This window comes from Uloborus diversus, chromosome 5 (assembly GCF_026930045.1).
Source record: "Uloborus diversus isolate 005 chromosome 5, Udiv.v.3.1, whole genome shotgun sequence".
NCBI lineage: Eukaryota > Metazoa > Arthropoda > Arachnida > Araneae > Uloboridae > Uloborus > Uloborus diversus.
The window spans coordinates 82,464,582-82,484,983 of record NC_072735.1 but is presented as its reverse complement, the minus strand read 5'-3'; the positions used below and the strand labels follow the sequence as shown (position 1 = coordinate 82,484,983).

The window sequence follows — 20,402 nt, the reverse complement described above, 5'->3', positions numbered from 1 at the left end:
GTAGAACTGTAGCATTAAAGCAAAGCTTCTAATTTCAGGTGGGTACTTCTGAGATGAAGATGAAATTTTCATATGCTTTATTAATTCAGCTAAATAGCCCTGGCAGTGAAAGCTGAAAGTAAAATATATCTTTTAGGCATAATACCAAAAAAGTTCAAAGAAGATACATAAAAGTAAGTTTTCCTGTCTTGCAAAAAAAAAAAAAAAACTATGAACAGGAAACACTAAACATTTGCTGAAAATAAAAGTGAATTCAAACCTAAAATGACATTTTTAGTTGGTGTGCAGCGATTTAGCACAGGTGATAAAATTGCTGTTTAAATCAACTCAATTTTGAAACACTGATTTAAATGAATTTTTTAAATGTAAAATTAATTTGTTTCAATGAAAAAACCATTCATGTACCTTTAAACACTGATTTAAAAATATTATTAAAAGTACATTTAAAGAAATAATATGTAGAATATTAAATAAAAATACATTGAGTTGATGTATCTATGATACTTTTGATATTTTCATTTTCAAGTTTGAAAAAAAAAAGTACTGTGGATAAATGTACATTTTGCTGCCTTTATTTCAAAACCATCAGTATTCTATTTCAAATTAAATTAAGTAAAAAAAGTTCATCACCACAGAGTAGAAGGTACTGGTAGGGGAGACTGGGGATACTTGATCCACACTTTAGTTTTCAATTTTTTTCTCTGCTGCAAATTATCAGTTTTTTTTTAAAAGTATGTAAAGGAAGGTAATTTTTTCCTATATCTGACAGCATGTTTTTTAGTTGAAATGAAACAGATAGTTTTTTGGTAAAATAATTTTTTTCAAAAATTTCAAAAAGGGATCATGTATCCCCACATCTAGGGATACATGATCCGTTTCAAGGGGGATATTTGATCCCACTGAGAAAATACATAGACTTTTCATTAGATCAGCAATTTATTTATGGATTTTAGTTTTCTACATAATGTTCCTAAAAAAAACACAATTTCTAATTTTATTTATTAGATTATAATAATGTGAATACAAAATAACATAGTTTCAAATTTACCAAGACATTTCCTAAAAAAAAAAAAAAAAATGTACACAACTTTCATGAACTTATGATACTTTTGATCAGTTATTTATTTATCCAATACAGTTGTGAACAATACTATATTTCATAAATGAAACAAACAATTTTTTAAAGTAGCGTAATGAAGCTAAAATTACAACAAATAAAAAAAATAGGATGACAAGCACGAAAACCATTTATTTGCTTCTTGTCTTGCAATAATAAAATTAAGAGTTTCATCATTTGAATTAATTTTTAAAAAGAGGGAAGAAAAATGTAAGTATCAGTGTACTTATAAAAAAGAAAGCCTAGCTTATATGTTTTCAAAACCTGAAAAGTCAAATGCAAACAATTTGTTTGTTGTAGTTCTTAAAGTTCTGCTCAACCAACTGGATGTGTGCAGCTTAACACATTTTGTCAATTTTTCAGGAAAAATAGATTGATTAAATATATCACCTTTTCGCTTCAGAAAACTTATTTCAAACTCTAGAAATCCAACTTTGCATTCTATCCGCTAATGGGTCAACATAATGGGCAACTTACTTTTTTGTTGTAAATCTAACTATAGTAAAATCATTTATTTTTTCTTTCAAACAAAAATTTGACATCTATTTCAACTTGTTCAAGCTCATTTGGCAGATCAGAACATAATTTACCAGTAGAGTTAGTTTATGTTCAGATGTTTGAGGTGTTATGTGGGTTACAAGTGCTAACTGATATTTCAATTGTTTAGCATATTTACAGTAGTGATTGTTTAAATCTATCACTCAAACTATGATTAATTTTATTATGTTAACATGGTTTTGAATGGTTAAAGTCAACTAAGTAAACAACTTTTATATTGTTTTCATTGTGTTTATATTGTCATAAAGATACTTGATCCCTGGGATCACATATCCCTCTAAATGAAGGTATCAAGTATACCTAATATGCGATTTTTACAAACATACTTGTTCTATTATTAACAATCAGTGGCAATTGACCAAAAATATGTCTCAAATATTAAAGACTGTCTATACTTTAACATTACACTTCGGAGTTTTTTTTAAGTTGTATTTAATGGATAATGGAAACTTCGGAATGTTTTCCTTAAAAAAAGTCTCCCTTGCCACATTTAGACGATCATTTCTTGAGTTGAAACAAAATGGATGAAAAAAACAAAATGTTGCCAGTTTTTATTTACAAGTATAACTTAAATATAATTGTCAGGTTTCAAATTTCTACTTAATGATTTGGGTACATTCTTGGCTATGGGATCATGTATCCCTAGTCTCCCCTATTCATCTACAAAATTTTACAAATCAAATTATAAAGAAAAAAAATTGACTTGAATTTTTTATCAATTAATTCCAGCTACAGTAAACTCCCGATTATCAGAGCTCGGATTATCCGTGGGTCCTTTCTCATTTTTTTTTTTTTTTGAAACTTATACAAATACAAAAGTGACGACCAGCAACAGGCTCTGGGCCCAGCTAGGCTGATCCTATGATCCTAGTCAATTTACAATCCCCAGTGAAGATCAATGGCCCTCTTAAAACTATACTCCCTTGCTCATTACCACTTCTTCTGGTAAGCTATTCCAAGGTTCCACTACCCTGCTAAAATAATAATTTTTCCTAATATCCATGTTAGCCTGAGATTTAAATAGCTTAAAACAATGACCCCTTGTCCTGTTTTCAGTGCTAAACTTCAGTCCCGTAACATCTTTCATTTTAATAAATTTAAACAACTGAATCATGTCCCCTCGGTCTCTTCTTTGCTCAAGACTGTTTGCTATGATTGTGATGTTGTTCGCTTTTAGATTTTACAGTTATTTTTTTCATTCAATGTTAGTAGATGCAATGTAGCAATGTTTTTAGTTATAATTTAAATGAATGCGTGAGTGTCATTAATATTTTTTATTTATTGCACACACTAAGCATTGTTTTTTACCTATTATTCGAATTATCCGCGGGTTTTGCTTATCCGCAATTACTGTGCCACCCTATTCCATGGATAATCGGGAGTTTACTGTATTTAGAAAAGCTGGAATCATTTCTCAGTTTAAAAAAAACACCCAATAGTTTTATAGCAATGTCTAGTTATGAGTGGTACCTTTTGTAAAATTTAAATGAGGATATAATTAATGAACAATAAGTAAGTGAACCTGTCAGCTGTAGCTGAAGCATCAACTGCCAGTTATGAAAGGATCAGGCTCAGATCTATAAATTTTGCCCCACCCCCCTGCAACAAAACCTGTAGCCTCCTCCCCCTCCCAAAGGAGGCCAGCAGTGTACATTTGTAACGTAAATAAATCTCATAATTAGTTTTTTTTTTTTGGTTTGTTTTTTTGTTCAATTTTTTCTTCAATTTCATTAGCTGTAGATTTGGGCCAGGAAAGTTTTTTTTTACTTCTTCAACATTTAGTGCTGTCCATTCTAAATCATGAAACAGATCAGGCGTCAATAAATCTTCAGTACATGTAGTACACTCCAGTTAAGTATTTTCTGATTTAAAAAGTGATAAGCAGTGAAGGGCGGGGGGTGACAAATCTTACCTCTATATCACTTGCCTCTATATCTTGTATATCACTTGCTGACTGAGTAATTACTAAAGCCTTTTTTTGCATTGTCTTCAAACTCTCTTCCAAAGAGCAAACTCGCTCCTGCAATCGTTTGCTTTTTTGCTTCAATGTCCTGATCATTCTGGCACGTTTTTTTTCGTGCAATGTTGCAATTGTAAAAAACTTTTTTGCCTTGGTTGGAGACTCCATGTCACACTCTTTAAAGTCTCCTAAGTAGTGTTTTCGTTCATCAGCTGAAAAAAGAGCAACATTAAAATTTAATAGAGTCAAATATTTTGCAATAATTCTTTCATTCACAGCTTGACAAACAGCAACTTTTATTTCAGAATTATAAGTGACGAGAGATAAAGTATCAAAAATAAACAAATCAGCTAGTTTCAAAAATTTGATATATATATATATACAGACTCCGAAGTGGTTTTTTGAGGGGAAAAAGTAGGAAAAAATAATTTAACTAAATAAATAACGAAATAAGTCAACTAAAGGGTTTGTACAATGTTATGTATTTTTAGCCTTCAACATACATTTTTACTTCAGGCACGTCGTTTATGGGGGTCAATTTCTCCCCTCCCTGGCTTTGGAAAATTAATGCTTAGCTATACAAGTTGGTGCGGTTTTTGTTGTTTGAGGATAAAATTTGCATTCTATTTTCATCCTTCGCTAGCCACCTCCGGGGGGGGGGGGAATCTAAGTGATGAGCCAGTTTTAATTTTAATCAAGCAATAAAAACGAATATTGTTTTAATGATTTGATGATTTTTACCTCCTTCTTGTTCCAAAATTTTTGTCACGAAAATAAAAGGAAACATCCATGCATGGTAACTGAAGACAAAAATCAGTTACTAATGTTTCTCTGTGCATAAAAGGGAAGGCATGTAGTTTATCTCAGTCCTCACCATACAACAAAAATATTCATTCGGAAATTGTTCACGAAATTGAGAGTGAGGGGGGAGCACCTGGCATCACTGCCTGCATATATCTTTTTCTCCCCCTCCCTTTGATCAGGCGCACTAAGTACAATAACTTACAGTAGATACGCCGCATCGGTATAGTTGCCGTACCCCGAGAAGAGTAAGAGTCTGTCAAAAAAATTTTAAATGTTCAGAAATGTCGCATTGCTACAAACACAGCACATAATGATGAGCAACTCCTCGATATTGATGATATATCAGAGTAGAAAATACCCATTAAAAAGAAAAAAATTAATTTGAATTTTTGGCATCTTGAATTCAAATTATGTTTTTCGTAATCACGAGCGTGTGTGTTTGTGTAGGCGCATGTGTGTGGGTGCATGGGTGCGTAAGTGTATGTATGCATGTGTGTGAGTGAGTGTTGTGTACGTGTAGGTGTTCGTGTGTGTAGGCGTTTGTTAGAATTTTTTTAATTTGATTGTTTTTCGTACATACATTTTGAAATCACATTTGCAAATTTTCTTATATATTTTTAAAGTGAAAAGTATCACTGCAAACCGTGAACTGAATTATGCAAATGTTCTGTCCTTATAAGTTAAGGAAACAAGATTTTTTTGCTTTCGAAGGTTATGCCGTTAATTTGGTACGCAACAAAGATCGTAGATATGAAATTCATGTATGTTATAATATCTTCAATAAAAGATTTGCTTTTAAATAAGTGTCTTCTGATCACAACAGACGGAAATTGTTATTTTCATGGTGGATGTAAATTATAAACGCTATTAGCGGTAATATATTCTACATTGGTTATGGGGCCTTAAAAACCCTGATAAATAATTATAGACTTTTCGTCATATTGTTGGACTTGACATATCAGAAAAGAATGGAGAACAGCCTAGAAGAAAATTACAGTAGTATCAACTTTCCAAAGCTGAGTGCGTTCAACTATAGTTCATGGAAGTGTGATGTAAAAGTTGTTCTAATTGACAGAGGATGTTGGGAATTCATCGTCGGGGAACCAAAACAACCAGCAGAAACATCCCCGGAAGCACTGATAAGAAATTTCGAGCAGAGGAAAGCCAGAGCTTACACAACAATTTACACAAGTGTTGAACGGCAATATTTAAAATTGATTCAGTGTACCGAAGATGGAAAAGAAGCTTGGACTATTTTAAAGGAAAACTTCGAATCTTGTTCCCGTGCTCGTATAGCAACTTTAATCGATGAATTTTATGAACTGAGATATTATCCAGATGAAGAAACAGTTGGAATCTTCTGCCAAAGAGTAAAGGAAAAGCAACTTCAAATCAAAGATGCTGGATTTGAAATACCTGAACTGTTAGTAACATTTCAGTTAATTAGAAGACTACCCAAAGAGTTTGAAAACCTTGTTCAAATATTATATCGCCTGGATGATAATGAATTCAATTACAACAATGTGGAAAAGCAGTTAATAAGCGAATCGGGAAGAATTCAGTTAAAGATGAAAGACGAGGGATATCTACCCGTAGATAACGCACACATTTCCAAATTGGAAGACTGTTCGAACTTGAATACAACCCCTAAATGGAAGAAAAGTCAGTTCTCAAGCGTTAACATTGGAAGCAAGCTGAGGCAAACAAAATCTTCTGGGGCCGTGCACATTTTGTGGAAAGAACAATTATTTATCTAAAAACTGTTATTTCAAGAACAGAAGAAAACAGGATGTCAAAAGTAAATCGTCTCAACCAGACAGCCGCATTTTTTACACGGAACATATGGAAGTGCAGAATTCGTCAGTCTCAAGTAATGAAGATACGATAGAACTCGGGGAATTTTTGATAGACAGTGCAGCAACAGGAAATTTTTGCAACAACAAAGGATGGTTTGAATTCATTTATCCTGTATCTAAACGTGAAGTTTTAATTGGGGATAAAAATTGCACTAGTGAAATAAAGGGCATAGGTGATATAGTGTTTTATGTAAAAGATAATGGACATTTTGTGAAATTAATTCCTTAAAATGTTTATTATACATCTAATATGTGTAGGAATTTTATTGGAGGTGCAAATATTGATTTAAGAGGGTACAAAATAATTTGGTGTAATAATAAAATGAGAATTTTTACTAAAGATGATGAATATTTCTTAACAGCTCATAGAGTAGGGAAATTGTATGTTATTTACGGTATACCTAACTATAGGAAATCTGAAATATTTAATGTGAATGCATATAATGTTTCCATTAACATAAATGATCTGCATAAAAGATTTGGTCATGTTAATGCTAATTTACTAAAAAATATGAGTGTTAACAATAGTGTCAAAGGTATTGAAAACGTAACGGGAAATTTCGATTCTTGTGTGACTTGTAAAATTGCTAAAGCTACTAGAGTTTCTTTAAACAGAAATTATGGAACATTAACTAATAATGTGTTGGATAAATGTTATATGGATTTGTGGGGTCCCGCTCCAGTTCGTTCGCTGGGAGGTAGTTTGTATTTTTTATCGATAATAGACGACTATTCTAGAAAAGTAGATGTATTTACGATAAAAAACAAAAGTGAAGTATTTGATTGTTTTAAATCCTATCTAGCCAGATCTGAACGTACATTAAATTGTAAATTAAACTCAGTTAGAACTGATAATGGCTTAGAGTTTTGCCATAAGCAATTCGAAAAATTTCTAAATGAATGTGGGATAAAAATTGAATGATCTTCTATTTATACACCTCAACAAGTAGGCGTAGCAGAAAGATTTAACCGTACAGCTTTAGATGGAGTTAGAGCGTTATTGCATGAAAGTGGATTGCAAGAAAGGTTTTGGGCTGAAGCCCTCCATACTTTCGTTCACATTTACAATCGTTGTGAGCATAAACTTACAAAAGGTAAAGCACCAATTGAAATTTGGAGTGGTCATAAACCTTCAGTACAACATTTCAGATTATTTGGATCGCTAGCATATGTACATATTCCTAAAGTTAAAAGGCATAAATTAAACGACAGAGCTAAAATTGGCATACTTGTTGGATATGCAACAAATAGAAAAGGGTATAGAATTTGGTTACCAAAAGAAAAAACTATAGAAGAAACTATTCATGTTAGTATAGACGAGCGTAAAAACGGGGTAGAAAGTTTTTTCGGTGAAGGTCGTAAAAATGAGTACGCAAACTTTAAAATTGGTACGCTAAATTGGCCGATTGAAGAGAAACATGAAATTATTGAGGAACAAAAATCTGACGCTGATAGAAAACTAAAACCTTTAAACATTTCTGAGTGGGAAAGAAAAGAACGACCGCGAAAAAAGAGCAATAGAGTTGACGTCTATTACTATCCACCTGAGGGAAAACCTAGGTTAAGATCTTTAAAAAAAGTAAAAGAATATTGTGAGGAGCAACAAATCGAATTTAAACCTGATGCATTTTTGTTTAAGCCGAAAAATGATCAAACACCGGAGTCAGAAAATAAAAATAGTGACGAGTCTAATTCGGAGAGCGAAAATAATTTTACTTGTGATGAAATAGATTTCGCTTTATTTTAGGACGAAGTAAATAACGTAGAATTACCTAGAACCTTCCAGGAAAGTCAAAATGTTCCAGAAAAACTTGAATGCGATCGAGCGATGAATGAAGAATTAAAAATATTCAAAGAAAGAAAAGTATTTACTTTAGTTGAACCCCCCAAAAATTCTAGAATCATAGGAAACCGTTGGGTATATAGCATAAAAAGGGATGATAAGAATAAAATTAAAAAATTCCGTGCAAGATTAGTGGCTCTTGGTTGGAAACAGCGGGCAAACATTGATTACAATTTGGTGTTCTCGCCAGTCATTTGTTTTTCAATTGTTCGATTGTTTTTCATTTTATTTGTATCCGTGCTATGTTGGTCTCATGTACATTTAGACATAAAATCTGCCTATTTGTATGGAAGTCTAAATGAGAAGGTATACATGACCCAACCTGTTGGACATGAAGTTAAAGGTGAAGAACATAAGGTTTGGTTGCTTAATAAAGCACTGTATGGGCTTCATCAAAGCGGAAGACAATGGAATTTGGAGTTAGACTCTAATTTACTCAAACTTGGGTTTGAAAAAATGAAATGGTGTAATTGTACTTATAAACTTAAAGATGAAATAGTTTTGTTGGTTTACATAGATGATTTAATATTATTTGGAAAAAGTAAAAGTAAAATTGATGAAATTATAGCATTACTAAAAAGTAAGTTTGACATCGTACATTTGGGGGAAATTAAATTTCTACTGGGTGTAAATTTTGAAAAGATTGGCAATAAAGTTTATTTGCATCAAGAAACTTATATAAATAAACTAATGGAAAAATTTAAAGATTTGCCAAGAAATCATGTTAATTTACCTTTCAAAAACAGTGTTGAATTACCTCAAAGGGTTAACGAGAAAGAAATTGTGGAAAATGATGTAATGAAAAAATACCCGTATAGAACTTTAATTGGGTGTTTATCATTTCTAGCTGCGAGAAGCAGACCAGATATTTCTTTTGCAGTAAATGTCATGTCTCAATTTTGCAATGGTTATTTATTTAAACAACGGACTGTTACTGTAGATATCATGAATTATGTGTTTAATACTAAAAGTTTAAAAATTAATTTGTCAAATGTTAACAATTCTAGTTTAATTGCGTATTCTGATGCAAACTGGGGTTATAAGTTAACGATTAGGTATTCTACAAGTGGGCATATTATTTATTTTGCCGGTATTCCATTTAACTGGAAATCGAATAAACAGAAATCAATCGCTCTTAGTTCAATGGAATCTGAATTTGTATCTCTAACAGAAAGTGTTAAAGAACTTGTATGGTTTTTGAGAGTATTAAAAGAAATTAATGTCGTTAAAAACTTAAATATTCCTATACAATTTTGTGACAATCAATCTGCTATATATTTTTCTAAAAATTCACCAGAAAATGTTAAAACTAAGCATATAGATAAAAAATATCAATTCATAAGAGATCTGATCAAAGAAAACTTATTTAGTTTAAGTTATATCAGTAGTAAAAATAATTTAGCAGATTTCTTAACAAACCCTTTATCGAAGGAAAAACTTCAGTATATTGTAAATATTATTTTTGAACTAAGAAAGAATGAATGTACGCCCGATGGGGCCGATTGTTAGAATTTTTTAAATTTGATTGTTTTTCGTACGTACATTTTGAGAGCACATTTGCAAATTTTCTTTTATATTTTTAAAGTGAAAAGTATCACTGCAAACCGTGAACTGAATTATGCAAATGTTCTGTCCTTATAAGTTAAGGAAACAAGATTTTTTTTGCTTTCGAAGGTTATGCCGTTAATTTGGTTAGCAACAAAGATCGTAGATATGAAATTCATGTATGTTATAATATCTTCAATAAAAGATTTGCTTTTAAATAAGTGTCTTCTGATCTCAACAGACGGAAATAGTTATTTTCATGGTGGATGTAAGTTATAAACGCTATTAGCGGTAATATATTCTACAGCGTTCGTGTGTGTGTGTGTGTGTAGGCGTTCGTGTGTGTGTGTGTAGGCGTTCATGTGTGTGTGTGTAGGCGTTCGTGTGTGTGTGTAGGCGTTCGTGTGTGTGTGTGTAGGTGTTCGTGTGTGTGTGTGTAGGCGTTCGTGTGTGTGTGTGTAGGCGTTCGTGTGTGTGGGACATGGACGCCACCGCCTAGCAAAAGTGGATTTCGGGGGACAGTGCTCAGGACCAGCCGTGCCGCCGCCGGTGGACGGTGGTGCTGCAGGCATGGTCCAAGCTGAAAAAGGCATGGACGCCAAAAACGGTCAAGTGAGAACAATAAGCAATCGTGATTGCTCAAAAAAAAAATACATATTAGTTTGTAGCTCTATCCCCCAACTTGTAAAAATGTGAAGAAATAAAAACAAAATATTGCATTTAAATTGATTTCCGATTTTTCTCCAAAAATCAGAAACGTTTTGTCCATTCAGGTTTTGCCGCTTTTTTTTTTGCAAATACACTCTTTGCAAGGAAAGAAAATGAAATTTTATTCATTTTATAATCATGTTTATGATTTAGAATGAACAATAATCATATTTATGTACGAAAAAAGTTTCCGCGATTATTTTTGAAGTGGTTCGTTTTTGTGAATTTCTGTTACCTGTCGCTTTTATTTTGTACTAACATCAATAAAATATGTACATTGTACAAGTTTTTCATTTTTTGCTTCCTTATGTTCCTTTTAAGGTTTTCATTGCCTTTCTGTTTAAATAGAGCTCCATTTCACTTGTAATCATACAAAAAATTGGCGAATAGGAAATTCGGTTTTTCCCGCATTTTTTGAACAGTCGGCCGTTTACTTTAATTAAAGCTTCTAATTGATGGGTAAATAATATATAATTGCATCAGAATGTGCCAGTATCTATTTTTTCATAGTTTCGTTAATACAGTAGGACTGAAGTCAGGGTGATAAAAAGAAAAGTCGATCAAAAACGCCGCAACGGCAAAAAAGTCACTTACGAAAATTTAACTTTTAAACACACAAACGCCGCGGCACGGCGTTCCTTCCAGAAATTTCTGTAATCACTCAATGAAAAGCTAAGGATCCGTTTGTTCCTTTTACTTTTCAAAATCAAAACATGCAAAAAATTATCGGTGCGGCTTTGTAAAAATAAGAATCAATGCACAATTAGAAGTGCTATACTAAAGAAAGAAAAAGTAGGAAAAAAAGGAAAAAGTAGGAAAATAAGGAGAGAGCTAAAAAAAGGAGGAAAAAAGTAGGAAAAATAGGAACTCTTCGGAGTCTGATATATATTAACAACCTAATTAAATAATGTGTTTATACTGTAAATACAGAATATAAGACATCAATTTATCTAAATATATTTACATCAGTTAATAATATTAGTTTTCAATAATATTTATGTAAAAATCATCAAACAACAAAACTTTTTTTGCAGAAAAAACTTAGAAATAGTGTTTTTAAAAAGAACCTTTAGAAGTGTTTAAAATATTTTTTATGCTAGTGTCAGGTTATGCAGTACAAAAGTTTTCAGTAATCTTTAAAAATGTAACAAATTTTCTCTGTTTTTACAACTGACTTCAGTACTGTTAAAGTCATTTAGTAAAAGGTTTAGCATCATTTACCTTTATTGTTTGAGAGCAACTCTGGTGTTTCTCTAACCAGGACTTCTCTTTCAATTTTTCCTGTCCTCCCTGTTTTTGGAATATTGAATATAGTGGGCACTGCATCTTTTTTAAGCCATGTGCCACCAAATTTTTCACGATCGAAGAATTCAGGCGAAAAGTGTTTTGAGCAAATTTTAGTGTGATCAGTAACTTTTATAGCTTTGCCAGGAATTAGGGACATCCACTGCTTCCTTCGACATTCATCTTTCGGAAAACTGCAAAGAAAAAGCAATATTATTGATAATAAATAGATAAATAAAACACAATTATAAGTTATAATGAAATTTCAAAAAAATGTCAAATTGTTTAAAATGAAAATTAATTTTGCACAGAATAACTAATGCATAGTTAAATTTCAATGCTTTCACTGTAATTTATATAAAAATATTTTAATGAAATTATGTAATTCACGCAAAAGCTAATATGCTAACTCCCGATTATCCACGGAATATGATGGAATGGTAACGTGGATAAGTGAATTTCGTAGATAATTCGAAAAATAGGTAAAAAAAACGTCACTGGTGTATGCAATACCTTTAAAAAATAAATAATACATACATTTAAACTATAACTCAAAATGATATCAAAAATATGTAAAGGGCTAAAAAATATTTCTTACTATGGCAAACGGTCCATAAACATATGCAACCGATTTGTGCAAATAGATGAACTGAAACAAATCAAGCTTGGTTACATATATAGAGGATGGTGATGTTTTGCAACAAAACTGGTCTGGTCACTCGGTTATACGCGTAAGTAGTGTAGATTTAAAAATCAAGTTTCAACTAGTAGTGTTGATCTAAAAATTAATCAGTAGTGTTGATCTAAAGCAGTAAGTAGGGAAGATCTAAAAATAAGGTTTCAACTACAGTAGAAACTTTACTTATGCGAGGGAAGCACTCCAAGATCTTTCGCGTAAGTCAAAATTTTGCGTTGTAAAAAGGCTATGAATGCTATTTTTACAAACACTAAGGGGCTTGCCCCCTGCCGCTCACCAATCCCCTAAGATTGCTTCGCAATCTTATTTGGTTAGAGAAGATTTAAGTGCCTGTTAGGAAGAATCAGTTGCAATACGCGTCACAATTATAGGACAAAAAAAAAAAAAAAATCACACTTCCCTTTCTGTTTTGGTAGAACACTCAATAAACATAGAAAAATATTAAAATTCCACTCCAACCCAAAGATAAAAAGAACTTAACAAAAATACGTATACCAAAATTGTTTTAAAGAAATGCTTTAAAGAGCACTTCTCTCCCAGGGTCCACAACACTAACTTGTACCAAATTTCAGTTCTAAGGCCATAGCAAAACGGCCTTTTTGTATGCTTGAAAAGTCGCTTTCAAATTTGTGTTCTCTAGCAATATATTTTGCTCTTTATCTCCAGGCTTGACTTGAGTTCAGCCTCGGACTTTTCGCTATAATAGAAACACTTACATCTGCTTTTCTAATAAATTGAGAAAATTAGGAAAAGCTTTATTTGATGCAGAAACAAAATCTCTTTCAAATGACATAGAATGTTAAGGAGTGAGGAAAATCTTTAATAGGCAATTTACATTAAATTTGAGTTAAAAAAATTAATTTAAAAAAAGCTAAATGAAAATTTAAAAAATAAAAACCCACGTGCAAACCGGGGCTCGAAGTAATTTTGTACAAAATTTCAAGGCTGTAGGTGCTATGGAGTCTCCTAGATGCCCGCCTGCTACAGACTTCCTTTCACAATTACTTTGATCTTAATTTTTTTTAAATATATAGAGATACCTGATTATTTTAGACATTTGTAAATATCACTCAAACTGTTTTAAACTATTTTTTAACTAATTACCGTTTTTTTCAAAAAAACTGAATTTTTAATTTTTTAAAATCAATGATTCATGAGAGAGATAGATGGGACACTATGATAGTGTAGATGCAGTAATTGCATTTATAACTTAAAAAATGAAGATGATAATGATTAATGCTGCACACAATCAGGTTGTAATTGTTTTACTTTCGTTCCATAATGTTTTTATCTATTGTAACACCCCTCGTCCTGGTCTCTTTAATTCACAATACAAAAGCAGCTTCCATTTCCGTACTGTTTGCATTTTGCTGAGATACTACCTCGATATTGTGGCAAGCTTCAATATTGAAGCAAAGTTCTGAACTTTTCACTCGTTTAGAGATTCACTCAAACCTAATTGTTGTGCTACCTTTGACGCTCTTTTTAGTTGTCAAAACATTGGGAATTGAGAATTTTTAACCTTTTCCTAAATTGCCAGAAACTTTCTCTTTTTCTTTCCTTCTTCAAAAAACTTTCGATGAAACAAGGTGCTTAGGTGCCATTATACTTCATGAACTTTAATATTTAGAATGAAAATAAATGAAAAGGTTGTGGAGTAGTTATTCATATACACTAGCAAGCAATGTTTAGACAAGTACAGTATGGGAACTTTGGCTGTGAGTGATGCTACAGGGATGAAAGTCTTCACCATACTGTTTATAATTTTATCAAATACTAGCAACCATACCCAGCATTGCCTTGCTCAGTAATAATATTGAGAAACAATTTATACTTTCCTTTATTTATTTTCTTTAGCTGTGCCCTGCGGTTTCACCCGGGTCATTTCATGTCAAATCAATACAATATTTGGGACAGATTGCCACAGAATTGGATGAAACTTGGAATATGAAGAGATTTAACATAGTTATGAACGAAAATGCTGAAAAAAAAATCTTTCACCTCATTCAAAAGTTATTAATTATTAATTTTTCAAATGTTCACTAAAAAATACAGTGAAACCTCTCAGGAGCGACCACTCTCCGTTCCTGAAAAAAGTGGTCGTTAATGGAGGTTGGTCGCTCTTAGAGGTCATTAGGTCATTTTTTAACATGCAAAGGTAATATAGCACCTATGGAAATTATTCATGGTCTTCCTGCAGGGTAATCAAAAACAAAAGAATAAGAATGTTTAAACAAAGAAACTTTTTTTTTTTTAATTTTTAATGTAAAATATACTTTTTACATGATTTTTACATTTAAACACTATTTAGCAGCGTTAAAATATGTAAAGAGATTTGCCTGCTTCAGGCTTTTAGTTTTCTCTGAAACAACTTTAGATTCTAACTTAGCTTTTAGCTTTAAAAATAAATTATTAATGTCCTCATCATTAGTGCAATCTGAGTGCAACATAAGATTATCTATCTCTGTTAGAGTTTGTTGAGCTGACAGCCTTGGTCGTACAGCATTCGTCAACCCCGTGTTTTCATCACCTTCATTTTCCTCATCGGAATCTGATTGAGTGTCTGAAAGGCAAAAATATTTTTTTACCCAAATGTACTCGATTATTATTTGCTTAATAAAATTATCAAAAATGAACTTACCAGGATTTGCGAAACTTTCTATCAGGCGTTCTTCCCAATTTCCGTCTAAGTCGTCATAGCATTGAATATTATCTTCATATTCTGCGGCTTTTGGATCATATTCCATTTCACAAATCGTCGAGAGTTGCATAAGTTCATCTTCGACACTATCTTCGACAACTTCAGGAATGTTTCTTTCAATTTCTGAGTTCGTCATACCACAAGAAGCAAAACAATTCTTGATAGTGTCTGAGCTCACTTCTTTCCACGCCTGTTTAATCCATTGCACAGCATCATGTATAGTAATTTTTTTGATAAGTTCCGATGATGTTAGAGAGTCGTCCAGACGGGAAATTATAAACCTTAGAACTAATTTCCTATACTCCATCTTGAAACATTTGATAATCTCTTTATCTAGGGGTTGAAGTCTTCCAGTCGTGTTAGGTGGCAAGAAAACTACTTTTACATTTTTTAAATTTAGGTCACGAGAGTGACAGATTGCGTTATCAAGGACTAAAACAATGTTTCTCCCTTGACTTGCCATTTTCTGGTCCAAGTTTTTCAGCCATTCTTCAAAAATTAAACTCGACATCCAAGCCTTTTTATTAGCTTTGTATGTCACGCCTAGGTTGTTCAAGTCTTTACCCTTAAAACACCGTGGTTTTGCAGACTTCCATATCACCAAAGGCTTTTCCTTTACTCCCGTGGCACTGACACAGAAGGCAACAGTAAGTCTTTCTATCGGCAATTTTCCACCTTTTGAATTTTCATATTTTAACACCAAACTTTTATTGGGAAGAGCTCGAAAAAAAAAGGCCAGTTTCGTCCATGTTTAAAATATCCTTGTCATCATAACCTGCTAGAAGTAGCGGTAACCTTGTCATCCAGTCCTCACAGAGAGATTCGTCAATATCGGCGGTTTCCCCGCATAAGGCACGAAAAACTACGTTATGACGAGAACGGAATTTTTCCAGCCATCAATTGCTTGCTGAGAAGTCCTCAACTCCCAATGCATCGGCAATTTCTTTAGCTTTTTCTTTTAATAAGGAACCAGTTATGGGGATTTTTTTCAGTCTAGCGGTTTTGAACCACTCAAACAAAACTTCGTTTATGTTACCAAATTTTTCTTGATCTAATCGCTTTGCACCACGCGATTTAAAATTTTCCAATTCTTTTAGAAGAGTTGCCTTTTCTTTAATAATTTTGTTGATCTGAGTTTTACCACAGCTAAAGATTTCCACTAATTTTCTTTCCGATTTTCCCTTCTCATGTTTAAATGTATAACATCAATACGTTTCTCGATCGTGAGATAAACTCGCTTTTTCGACATTTTTACTGAGGTGTTGATCAAATGCAGATCCAAAATGCAACACTGAAACCAATCCTTTAGCTATTCGAATGAGCTATAGATTTTGTTCACTCTAATGACCTAGGATTGGACCGTTTCAACCCCCCTCTCCCGTAGTAACCAAGAAATTCCAAGAAGCAATCCTTTGAGAACTTCTATTCTTATCACCCTTCCTCAATGGGGGACGCACGCCTGACTTGACTGGTGATATACCTGTGCAACCTTTTAACTTTCCAAGGGTCCGAAAAACTACGCCCTCCTTTTTGTGACATTTTTGAGGTTTAGAACAGGAGAAGACAAGAAAGGAACGTGTTTGAAACCACAGGAGAATAGATTTTAATCCCTTATTCTGATTTCTTTCCACTTTTGTTAACAAGAGAAGACTGATATGTGTGTAAACTAAATGTTCTATTCTTTTCATTTGTTGTCTCTCTCTTTTTTGGTTTCTAACGAAAAATTCCTAGCATTAGTTACAGCTGAAGTTTTCGATATGCCGGTCGTTGTGAGAGGTTTCGATGGTCTTTCTCAGAGGTATTTTAACATTAGGTATATACGGGGGAAAATCGGTGCCATGGAAAATTGGTCGTTAATAGAGGTGGTCGCTGTATAGAGGTGGTCGTTCATAGAGGTTTCACTGTACTACACTTTGAGACGTTAATCCTCATTTTCTCAGAATCTCAATCTATAGAAGATACAAGCTTAAAATTGGTCTTGTTTTCAAAGCTTTTTAAATCTACTTTAATTTGATGTGCAACTTAATAAAATCAAAAAATGTTTATTTTAAAATGTAATTAAATTTAATTAAATCAAAAGTTATTAATGATTTAATTAAATCATTAATTGAGATTTTTTTTTCTCCTCATAAATTTTTGAATAAAGAGAAAAAAAAAATTTCAGCATTTTCATTCATAACTAGGTCAAATCCTTCCATGTACCAAGCTTCATCCAGATCTGTGACGGAGCGTACTAAAATTGTTCCAAATTGTGTTGATTTGACATGGAATGATCCACCCTCATTAATAAGATGACAATGTATTAAAAAAACTATTTTAAGAATAGCACACTATGTTATATACATATGATACATATATAGTAAAAAATTACACACCTTTTTCCACATCGGCGTTTTCAGTTAAACAAGAAAATGGAAATTTTTTTTTTTCAATAACAAATTATTTAAAACCCTTGATTTATAAACTAATTAATTTTTAAACGAGATAGGTAATAAATGCTGAAAATTTTCCCGCCAGACGGGTTTGAACCCGAGGCCAAGCGCTTAACCCACAGTGGGTTAAGCCACTGCGCAGCCACTGATCTATTCAGGCAACAAAAGTTTGAGCTATTGATGCAACAAAAAATTGCATCATGATTATTATTGATTTAATTTCAATTTATTGCTGCTCCCCTCCTATTAGTCATAGCATACTGTTATTTAGCCTATAGCCTTCCTCAATAAAAGTACTATTCAACACAAAAATAATTTTTTAATTTGAACCAGTAGTTCCTGAGATTAGCGTGTTCAAACAAAAAAATTCTTCAGCTTTATATTATTAGTAAAGATTTTTCCAGGAAATAAATTAATTATACATTTATGCAAAATTGTAGATAAAAATAAATCAAATTAGCCATTTACTACATTATTGTTTTCCTAATTAGAATGCTTTGTTTTTTTATTTTTTATGGTTTTTAAATTAATAATTATAACACAGTTAACTCTTGATAGCTCAAACTCCCAGGGGGCCCCTAAAACCTTCGAATAATCGGTCGTTTGAGTTATCAAAAATTCCTTTCCCAGCCATCTCAAGAAAGTTTTTTTTTTTTTCAGCAATAGTGCATAATAGATATGATAACCTCTATTGTTTGGATAAAATTAATTATTAGTACTACAAAGAGTATCTTTTTGATTATAAATTTCAATGAGATACTGTGAAAAAAGTTATTTTTGACTGCTTACATTTTTTTCCATATATTAAAACCTTATTAAGTTTGTAAATACAATTCCACTAATCCATGCTTTCAGAATTTTCCACATACTACAGAAAAATATTCACAAAATCTGACACTTGCCCTGATTAATTGGAGGTGGTACGGTTTCTCATCATTATCTTCATCAGAATCTGCACAAGCGGACTCTAAACGAACAGCTTACATAATGGCTCCATAGATTAAGGATTCACACATAGTTATATTTCAGATTTAGAATATGAAATTTCTGCAGAAAATCTGCAGAAACTTCTGATTTTCTAAAAATATCTTCAACTGAAGATAGAATTTTGCACTAATTCTGCAGATTTCTTAACGATCAAAGTAAATATAAAGCTCCTGCAGATGACTTATCGAATTCACCATTTTTCATGAGTTTTACGCCAAATTATTGTAATTTCTGAGAATTTTAGATTTTCTTCTAATTAAAAGAAATCTGCAGAACTTGTGCAAAATTTTATCTTGAGCTAGAAGATATTTGCAGGAAATCTGCAGAAATTTCACAGAAATTTGTAGAATTCCTGCAGAAAATTTGTCGCAGTTCTCTTCTCACATTTGAACAGAATTGTTCTGCATTTCAGGTATCGATTCTGCGAAGTACGTCGCAAATTTAGTAGTATTCTGCTTTGGGGCATCTAAGCAGTGTATTTTGAGTTCTTTCAGTTGAAAAAAACAACAAATGAAAGTAGCTAATGTTTTTCATAAATATTACTGACCCAGGCAACACCCAGGTATTTTGGCTTGATTTTTCTGTGCTATGCTTCTTTTGAGGGTTTGTACCTAGAAGGCGGGGTGAATGAGATCTTTTGTGCTCATGTAGATAAAATTCATCAGTTTATTATCTAAGAGATATGCTGCATCAATAAGAGAATATAAAAATATCATCTGCTTTCAAAGAGTTATATTATTGAAAAAAGAAAAAATTTACCTAGTAAGAAGAAAACAAAGTAGAACAATTCAATTACCCAATTTTTAAAATCATTGTCTGCATAAATTAATTTTTATTATAATTTGGAAACTTGTTTTAACAGTTAGAGTTAGCATTTTTTCTGAAAATATTAGAGATCAAATGCTGTGAGCGAGTATTTCATTGTTATTACTGACTCAGGCAACGCCAGGTGCTTTTCTCCAGTTGTAAATAAATTTAGGAGAGAATTTCAGGCCCAACATTTGGGCAATCAGGGGAGTCAATTGCACCCCCCCTCCAGATTTCAAAATATAATTTAACTATGCATTTTTCATGTATTTTGATGTTAATTCCTTAAGTTGACGGCATGAACAAATATATTTTTCTTAAGTCTTGTAATTTATGTTCTGAAATTATTTCATATGCATGTATATTAGATTTTAAATTAAATCATAAAGGAACCAAATCTTTACTCTCGAATCCAAAATTTGTTTTGAACACATCCACTGTTTGCAGGAGCTTGGCGAGAAGGTTTCTTGCCAACAACGCAAATGTGCACAAAATACTTGGGAGCCGTAAAAATATTTACTAACTGAGTAAAAAAAATGCAACTTATAAGAGATGTAATAAGTTATTTGCACTCATGATATACAATATTTCATTTCACTTACAGATGAAATCAGTAGAAATTTTTTTAAAAAGATAGGCAACTGTAGAATATGTACTTGTTGAGTGCATCAGTTTGTTAATGTTTATTTATTAAAGAAATAGGAAACTGTCGTACATACCTGTGAAAAGTGATTGCAGATCCTGGACTGGCTTTTGCTTCACAAGTTCTGATACAACAATTGTGTACCATTGCTAAAAATATAAATTTTCCCTAATCAGTTAATTTTTTATAAAGTTCAAGGCTTCAGCTAATGAAAACCTTTTTTAACAGCTGCGGTCAATTCGAAATTGCTGCCCAAGTGACTTGGAACTGTTGCTGCTTCAGGCTAATAGGGTTGCCCTTTCTCCCTATCCATTTCTTCTCAATAGTTGTAACCAAGAAATCATATACTTGTCTTATTTCATACTTTTTAGTGCAAACCAAAATTACAGAAATAGCCTTTAGAAAAAAAAATCTTATATTCTATTCAATTATTATTATTATTATTTTGTGTGTGTGTGTT

The 20,402-nt window shown here is 32.3% G+C and overlaps 1 protein-coding gene across 2 annotated transcripts in view; it reads right to left on the bottom strand.

The window, feature by feature from the left end:
* Nucleotides 1–20,402, bottom strand: part of LOC129222322 (G patch domain-containing protein 11-like) — a 40,810-nt gene that overhangs the window by 5,327 nt on the left and 15,081 nt on the right. Inside the window, exons 2-4 of one of the 2 annotated variants that reach the window (XM_054856815.1) lie at nucleotides 20,019–20,091; nucleotides 11,613–11,869; nucleotides 3,588–3,847 (exon numbers count right to left, since the gene is read on the bottom strand). In XM_054856815.1, the coding sequence (XP_054712790.1) occupies nucleotides 3,588–3,847; nucleotides 11,613–11,869; nucleotides 20,019–20,089 (588 nt within the window). In that variant the 5' untranslated portion in view covers nucleotides 20,090–20,091. The remainder of the gene's footprint in view (nucleotides 1–3,587; nucleotides 3,848–11,612; nucleotides 11,870–20,018; nucleotides 20,092–20,402) is intronic. The other variant, XM_054856816.1, reaches the window with a different exon arrangement.